Below are 9,094 nucleotides of genomic sequence, written 5' to 3' on the forward strand. Positions count from 1 at the left end.
ACAGGTGCAAAGGATTATAACCGCACACGCGGCACGCTTTGGTGGTCACGTGACCAGCCACCCCGGCGCCGAGGTTGTCCGCCGGTGACGTCACCGGCTGGAGCAAGGAGATTCTGCTGCTGGTCTCGATTGGGGGACCCATGGGTCGCTACACACGCCCCCCCCAGAATGGACTTGATCCAGGAAGGTCAACCTGAGGGGGGTCCAGATGACCCGACCGAAACAACCCCCGGCCAGTCGCGGGGGGGGGGGGGGGGGGGTCCGGTGTGGTGGCGGGTGGTCGGACAGGAGGTGCAGTGGACGGGGGGCGGCCATGCCACGGTGGGAGAGCCAGCCGTGGCGGCTGGCCAACGTCCATGTGGGCCGGTTTGAGGCGGTCCAGCAAAATCCGGTCCGCCCGGCCGCCGATGCTGACGATGAAGGACTTGTTGTCCCGTCGTAGGACCCGGAAGGGTCCGTCGTATGGTGGTCGGAGCGGCCCCCGGTGAAGACGTACTCCGCCGAGCGGAGTGCTGGGGGGACGTAGGATTGAGGGTCGCCATGGTGGGACGTGGGCACCGGGGCGAAACGTCGGGCGGCCTCCTGGAAGTCCGTGCGCTGGCGCGCGGCGGACCAGGGGCTGGTGGCGTCGGGCATGAACTCGCCCGGTACGCGGAGGGCCTGGCCGTACACCAGGTCGGCGGTGGACGCCTGGAGGTCCTCTTTGGGGGCCGTGTGTAGGCCCAAAAGGACCCACGGGAGCCGGTCGGCCCAGCCGTCGTCCTGGAGGCCGGCCATGAGTGCGGCCTTCATGGAGCGGTGGAACCGCTCGCACAACCCGTTGGCCTGGGGGTGGTAAGCCGTGGTGCGGTGTAGGGTAACGCCCAACGTGCGGGCGATCGCGCCCCATAGTTCGGACATGAACTGTGGGCCGCGGTCCGACAAGATGTCCGCCGGTGCGCCGAAACGCGCGACCCAGGTGGCGATGAACGCCTGGGCCACATCAGCGGTGGTGGTGGAGGTGAGGGGCACGGCCTCCAGCCACCTGGTGGTCCTGTCCACCATGGTAAGCAGGTGGGTGAACCCCTGCGATGGGGGAAGGGGACCCACCAGGTCCACATGGACGTGGTCGAACCGTCGCTCGGGCACGGTGAAGGGAGCCAGCGGAGCCTGGGTATGCCGGTGGACCTTGGCCCGCTGGCAGGGTGTGCAGGCGTTGGCCCAGTCGCGGACGTCCCGTCGCAGCTCATGCCAGACGAAACGCGCCGCCACCAGCCGCTGGGACACCTTCCGGCCTGGGTGAGAGAGGCCGTGGAGCGAAGTAAAAATGCGACGCCTCCAGGTGACCGGCACAACGGGGCGAGGTCGGCCTTGGGAGATGTCGCACAGCAGGACTGTGTCCGCGAAGGGGACGTCAGCCAAGCGGAGGCCCGTGTCCGCCACCCGGAGCGCCTGCACCGTGCCGTCGGTGGTCTGGTCCGCTGCCATGAGGGTGAAGTCGACGCCGAGGTGGACGGCGTTGGCGCCGGCTCGAGAAAGGCAGTCGGCCACGGCGTTGTCCTTCCCGGCGACGTGCTGGATGTCCGTGGTGTACTCCGACACGGCGGAGAGGTGGCCCTGCTGGCGGGCCGACCACGGCTCCGTGACCTTGGCCATGGCGAAAACCAACGGCTTGTGGTCGACAAAAGCCGTGAACGGGCGGCCCTCCAGGAGGTGGCGAAAATGGTGGACGGCCAGGCACAGCCCGAGGAGCTCGCGGTCGAAGGTGCTGTACTTTAACTCGTTGGGCAGGAGTTGCCGGCTGAAGAATGCGAGCGGCTGCCAGGCCCCGTTTACTCATTGTTCATGGACCGCGCCCACGGCGTAGTCGGAGGCGTCCGTGGTGAGGGCGATGGGAGCCTGGGGTACCGGGTGGGCCAGCAGCGTGGCGTTGGCGAGGGCCCGTTTCGCGCCGGTGAAAGCAGCGTCCATGTCCGTGGACCAGACGACGTCGCGCTTCGCAGGCTGGCCGCGGAGGGCAGCGTACAAGGGCCGCATGAGTTGCGCAGCTCGGGGCACGAAGCGGTGATAAAAGTTCACCATCCCGAGGAACTCCTGCAGCGCCTTGACGGAGCGGGGGCGCGGGAAAGCGCCGATGGCTTCGACCTTGGCCGGCAGCGGCACGGCGCCGGTCCGGGTGAAGCGGTGGCCCAAAAAGTCGATCGTCGCCGCACCGAAGTGACATTTGGCCGGGTTGACGATCAATCCGTGCTCGCTGACGCGGCCGAACAGCGTCCGGAGGTGGAGGAGGTGCTCGGCTCTGGACGTGCTGGCGACGAGAATGTCGTCCAGGTAGGTATAGAGGAACGGCAAGTCACGCAGCACGCCGTCCATCAGGCGCTGGAACGCCTGCGCCACGTTTTTGAGGCCGGAGGGCATCCGGAGGAATTCAAAGAGGTCGAAAGGTGTAATCACGGCCGTCTTCGGGATGTCGGCCGGGCGGACGGGCACCTGGTGGTACCCCCGAATCAGGTCCACTTTTGAAAAAATGGTCCGCCCCGCCAACCGGGCGGAAAAATCCTGGATGTGCGGGACGGGGTACCTGTCGGGGGTAGTGGCATCGTTGAGGCGGCGGTAGTCGCCGCATGGCCGCCATCCGCCCCCCGGCTTCAGGACGATGTGCAGCGGCGAGGCCCAGGCGCTGTCGGAGCGCCGCACGATGCCGAGGCGCTCTAGCGCAGCGAACTCGGCCTTGGCGACGGCGAGTTTGGCGGGGTCGAGTCGGCGAGCCCGGGCGTACACCGGCGGGCCCGTAGTGGGGATGTGATGCTCGATGCCGTGGCGCACCGCGATGGCTGAAAACGTCGGTCGTGTGAGGGCCGGGAACTCCGCAAGGAGGCGTGCGAAGTCGTCCGCCAATGGGAGGGCGCAGGAAAACTCGGTGGGCGCGGCACGGCTCAAGGCGCATGCCAGGGAGCTGAAAGTTTCGGCGTTGACGAGACGCCGGCGTTTCACGTCGACCAGCAGCCCGTGGGCGCACACGAAATCGGCCCCGAGCAAAGCCATGGGGACGTCCGCCGTCACGAACTTCCAGTGAAAGAGCTGGCTGCCGAAGCGGAAGGGCGACGGTGCGTGGGCCGAAGGTGCGGATGGCGGAGCCGTTGGCCGCGACCAAGGGGGGGCCGCAAACGGCGGCCCGCCTGTCCTCCGCCGAAGCGGGAATGACGCTCAGCTGAGCGCCGGTGTCGCAGAGGAAGTGCCGTCCCGACGCTCGGTCCGCGATGAACAGCAAGTTTCCGGAATGGCCGGCGTTCATTGCTGGTTGGGAACGCCGGCTCGCCCGTTTCCCGACTCTGCCGAACGTGCACGGGCATCGACATGATCGGGCCTGCCGCCCGAACCTGGCGTGGAAATATCACCAGGCCGGGTCCGGCGGGGGCTCCGGTCGACGCATTGGGTCCGGGCGACGCGGCGTCGCCGCTGCCAGTCGCGCCGGCCCGGCGGCCTCCGGGAAGGAAACTGCGTCGCGGGCGTCGGGCGGGTGGGCGGGAAGGCTCCCGGCCACCACCCCGACGAGCTGGCTCACCGCTCCGGCGAGCTGGCTTGCCGAAGCGATCTTGTCAGCCTCCTTGGCGAGGTCGCGGGGGTTCACGATGGTCGTACCTGCCAGGGCGACCCGTACCTGGGCCGGGAGCTGGCGAAGAAAGAGCTCCTGAAACAGGAAATCCGAGGGGTGCTCGCCGAGCAACGCGAGCATGTAATCCATGCGTTCGGACGGGCGCGTATCGCCGAGCTCAGGCAGGTCGAGCAGGCGTCGTGCGCGCTCAGCCGGGGAGAGGGCGAAAGCGCCCAGCAGAAGTGCCTTGATGGCGTCGTACTTGCCGTCAGCGGGCGGGTTCTGGAGAAAGCTCAGGCAGCGGGCGGCGGTCGCGGAGCCAAGCGCGGCGACCACGTAATGGTATCGAGTGGCGTCCTCCGTTATGCCACGTAGGGCGAACTGGGAGTCCGCCTGCGCGAACCAGACGGCGGCATGTGCTTCCCAGAAGGTGGGCAGTTTGAGGGACACTGCGGTGTCCATCGCGCGTCGTAAATTCGGGGTCACCAGTGAAGAGCGGGGGCTCTGCTTGAGACGGACGAAGTGACGGGCAAGACACAAACTCGTCCGAGAAGATGTTTATTGTAAAAACCAACTCGGGAACTCTGAAAAGCCTGTTTATCGGGCTGCATATATATCCAAACCAGAAACCAGAAAGCATAACCGAAACCGAAACCGAAAGCCACGCCTCTCAGGCGAGGCGTGTTTCGGTGGTCACGTGACCGACAGGTGCAAAGGATTATAACCGCACGCGCGGCACGCTTTGGTGGTCCACCCCGGCGCCGAGGTTGTCTGCCGGTGACGTCACCGGCTGGAGCAAGGAGATTCTGCTGCTGGTCTCGCTTGGGGGACCCATGGTTCGCTACATACGCACTTAAAACCCGATAATTCTCAAATGATACAAAAACTGAAATGGAATACAAAATCTGTGTCAGTCGTCGTTCTTCAGCTTTTTAAAGAAATCAACACAAAGTTATTCGATTTACTGATTCTGAAAGATTGTATTCATGCATTCAAAGAGCTGCTCTCCAATTCCAGATTCAACATCAGTGGAAATAGTGAGGTGGGAAATACACCAACAGCAGGGGACAAAATATAATGAGACCTCGAGGATGAAAGGACACGGGGAAGAAGAAGAAGAGCAAGATGAGATGTATGTGGAAGGGAAAACTGGGGAAGAAGCAGAAATGGAACTAAAAAAACACCCCGAAGGGAAGGGTGAGCGAGCGAGCGGGAGGAAACTCCATCACCTGGAAACATGGAAAGAAGTGGACTTCAAGATGGTTAATGAGGGGAGAAAATATTGTGGCTATGGATGATCTGAAATGTCAGACAACAGTCTTAAAGCATGAGGAGGAGAATGTATGTATACTGTGTGTGTGTGTGTGTGTGTGTGTGTGTGTGTGTGTGTGTGTGTGTGTGTGTGTGTGTGTGTGTGTGTGTGTGTGTGTGTACGTGTGTGTGTGTGTGTACGTGTGTATGTGCGCGTGTCTATGTGTACGTGTGCATGTGTACGTGTGTATGTGTACGTGTGCATGTGTACGTGTGCATGTGTACGTGTGTATATGTACGTGTGCATGTGTACGTGTGCATATGTACGTGTGCATGTGTACGTGTGTGCGTGTGCGTGTGTCTGTGTACGTGTGCATATGTACGTGTGCATGTGTACGTGCACAAGTGCGTGTGTGTGTGTGTGTGTGTGTGTGTGTGTGTGTGTGTGTGTGTGTGTGTGTGTGTGTGTGTGTGTGTGCGCATGTGTGTGTGCGCATGTGTGTGTGTGCATGTGTACGTGTGCATGTGTATGTGTGCATGTGTACGTGTGTGCATATGTACGTGTGTATGTGTACGTGTGCATGTGTACGTGTGTACGTGTGTATGTGTGCATATGTACGTGTGTATGTGTACGTGTGCATATGTACGTGTACGTGTGTGTGTATGTGTACGTGTGTGTGTGTGTGCGTGTGTCTGTGTACGTGTGCATGTGTACGTGTGCATATGTACGTGTGTATGTGTACGTGCACAAGTGCGTGTGTGTGTGCATGTGTGTGTGTGCATGCGTACATGTGCATGTGTATGTGTGCATGTGTGCATGTGTACGTGTGTGTATATGTACGTGTGTATGTGTACGTGTGCATGTGTGCATATGTACGTGTGTATGTGTACGTGTGCATGTGTACGTGTGTATGTGCACATGTGCGTGTGTGTGTGTGTGCATGCGTGTGTGTGTAATTACTTGTGGGGTTGGTGCAGCACAAACATGAAGGGCCAAATGGCCTCGCTCCTCCTGTGCCCAAGTTCCTTGTACATCCCTGTACGTCTTGTCTCTGTGGGTTTCTGATTAACACTGCGACTAATTATATACTTGTATTCCAAAGCCATTCAGTGATTTCGTATGCAAATGTGGTTGCTTCTTCATCAACGGTCCCAATTATTCACACAGTATTGTGGGATCAGCCAGGGGAAGAGGTTCTGCCCCAAATATTTCACAAACCGAGTGGCCAGGCCTGACATTCCACTGGAATAAATTCGCAATTTGTTCAAAGCATCGCCAACAACTCAGATAACTCACCTACTCTTCGTAAAATACACTGCGGGATATTTAACGTCCACCAACGACCGGTAGTGACATCGAGTCCTTTGTTTAACATATTTCCAATGGATGGAACAATCCTGTCAACACTAATGGCATAATATGGCTGCCCCCATGGAGGTTACATAGAGATTCAACATGGTGCATTAACTGCTTAATGAGGCAGAGCAGGACAAGGTCAGCCGAGGTCACGTGGAATAACGGGACAGATACATCACACCTGGATCTGTTGTTGAGCAACGAAATCAAAGTTTAAAAACAGAATTTCCACTTTCTTTAAACAGAACACACACACACACACACACACACACACACACACACACACACACACACACACACACACACACACACACACACACACACACACACATACATACATACATACATACATACACACACACACACACACACACATGCATACACACACACACACACACACACACACACACACACGCATACATACATACACACACACACACACACACACATACATACATACATACATACATACATACATACACACACACACACACACACACACACACACACACACACACACACATTCACACACACACACACACACACACACACACACACACACACGTACACAACAGTGAGTGAGTGGTTGTGGTCACCTTGTTGAGAAAATGAATTCGTTTTTAACTCAATCTTGCATCTAATGTCATTTAAAAGTGTCACCTGTGGCTGTGACGATGACATCAGAGCTTTCCATCATCCATGCGCGAACCCAACTCAAATCAGTTGGACATGTCTATGTCATCTGCAGTGTGCTTTATTTCTAGAACTTTAAACATGACGTCATCAACAATCGATAACTCCGTATTAAATGTCATCTTTCACCTGCACCTTGTAAACACTCTCTGCCTCTGTCTCTCCCTCTACTCCCCCCTCTCTTCCTCCCTCTTTCCCTCTCTCTCGCTCTCCCTCTCTCTCGCTCCCCCCCCCTCTCGCTCTCTCCTCCCTCTCGCTCTCTCCTCCCTCTCGCTCTCCCTCTCTCTCACTCTCCCCCCCCTCTCGCTCTCTCCTCCCTCTCGCTCTCTCCTCCCTCTCGCTCTCCCTCCTCTCTCTCGCTCTCCCCTCTCTCTCTATCTCTCCCCCCCTCTCGCCCTCCCCAGTCTCTCCCTCTATCTCTTCCTCTATCTCTGCCCCCCCCCTCCTCTCGCCCTCCCAGTCTCTCTCTCACTCTCCCTCTCTCCCTGTCTCTCTCTCCCTCTATCTCTCTCGCTCTCCCTCTATTCCGGTCTCTCTCTCCCTCTATCGCTCTTGCTCTCCCTCTATCTCTCCCCCCACCCCTCTCGCCCTCCCAGTCTCTCTCTCGCTCTCCCTCTCTCCCCCCCTATCTCTCTCTCTCCCCCTCTATCTCTCTCTCTCCCCCTCTATCTCCCTCTATCTCCCTCCCTCTCTCTCTCTTCCTCTATCTCCCTCCCTCTCTCTCGCTCTCCCCTCTCTCGCTCTCCCTCTCTCTCTCGCTCTCTCTCTATCACTCCCCCCTCTCGCCCTCCCAGTCTCTCTCTCGCTCTCCCTCTCTCCTCCCCTCTCTCCCTCTATCTCTCCCCCCTCTCGCCCTCCCAGTCTCTCTCTCGCTCCCCCTCTCTCTCCCCCTCTCTCTCTCTCTCCCTCTCTCTCTCTCTCTCCCTCTCTCTCTCTCTCTCCCCTTCTCTCCCTCTCTCCCTCTATCTCCCTCTCTCTCCCCCTCTCTCTCCCTCTCTCTCTCTCTCTCTCCCCCTCTCTCCCTCTCTCCCTCTATCTCCCTCTCTCTCCACCCCTTCCACAACATATTACACCATGTTTAGTGTTGTAAACTTTAAAATAATAAACCATCACCATCGGATGATGCATTTTCATATGGTACGCAACAATGCCCACCTCTAAAGTCTTGTGGGGGTGGTCACATAGACCTCCTCCCCATACGAAATGGGTGATGACGCACCCACGTCCGAACGCACACAACCCACACCACACTTGCACCCCCTTGATCCCCTCCATATATTTTCCGAGTGCTTTGTTATCCAAGAGGTGCCAGCTACAGGTATACCTTGCTCGTATTACATGATCACACGGAACTTACACACGGAGACACATACCTGTGTCGCTGTCGTGCCTGGAGCCGCTTGTACCCATCATCCCCGTGCAGCCCACGGCCCGGGGATAGGGAACCTAGCGGCGGCCAACGCGCTCAACTTGATGGGGTCCGGAGATGCATCCGAGACCCCTCGCAGGACGGGCCCGGGAGGATGGCACGAGAAGCAAAGCGCAAACGTCCCCCGCGTAGACCCCTGGCAGGGTGCAGGCAGGACCGGCTCCCGGTTTGAGCGACGTCCAGTGCGGGCAGCTCGGCGATCCCGCTCTGCGCTCCTTTTCCCAGTGCTTGGAGGCGGTAGAGCCTCGGGGGCCGTGGGAATTGGGCGGGGTTCGCGGTTCGGGACCATTTCTTTCTTTTTCTGTGCGGAGCTTCGCCATTCGCGCACAAACCCTAACTTGACTGTACGGTTTGCGTCCGTCATGGACTTCTTACAGCTTGTTTTGGCCTCGACCCAACACGACTATAAAGATAACAGTAATGGCAATAAGCATCGTTTGGAATCACGGACAAGCAGTCAGAAGTTGGCAACAAGAGCGCAGACAATGATGGATTCCTCCTACGTCAAAGTTCCTTTTGTAAGAAAACTGAAATTATTATTATTATTATTACCCTGCGCTCGAGAAGCGAAAAGCGGGGTTAAGCGATCGAGTGCGGATGTACGTATGTATATCGTGCGTACGTACGTGTCCTGCGTACATGTTTGCATTTTTAAATTCATTTTCTCGGCAATCATAGTATACGTTAACTCATGTAGAATTTTCTAGTGATAAATATGACGTCATAGGTCACGTGGAAGGGTGCCATCTTGTTTAAATTCATTTAACAATCTTCTTGGCAACCATTGGTA

The 9,094-nt window shown here is 57.9% G+C and overlaps 1 protein-coding gene across 1 annotated transcript in view; it reads right to left on the minus strand.

Moving 5' to 3' along the window:
• Window positions 1–8,513, minus strand: part of LOC137417957 (uncharacterized) — a 193,961-nt gene extending 185,448 nt beyond the window's left edge. Inside the window, exon 1 of the mRNA XM_068103904.2 lies at window positions 8,249–8,513. Within this exon, the coding sequence (XP_067960005.2) occupies window positions 8,249–8,288 (40 nt within the window). The 5' untranslated portion in view covers window positions 8,289–8,513. The remainder of the gene's footprint in view (window positions 1–8,248) is intronic.
• Between the last annotated feature and the right edge of the window lie 581 nt (window positions 8,514–9,094).

Source organism: Myxine glutinosa, chromosome 6 (assembly GCF_964187855.1).
Source record: "Myxine glutinosa chromosome 6, kmMyxGlut1.1, whole genome shotgun sequence".
In the NCBI taxonomy this organism is placed as follows: domain Eukaryota; kingdom Metazoa; phylum Chordata; class Myxini; order Myxiniformes; family Myxinidae; genus Myxine; species Myxine glutinosa.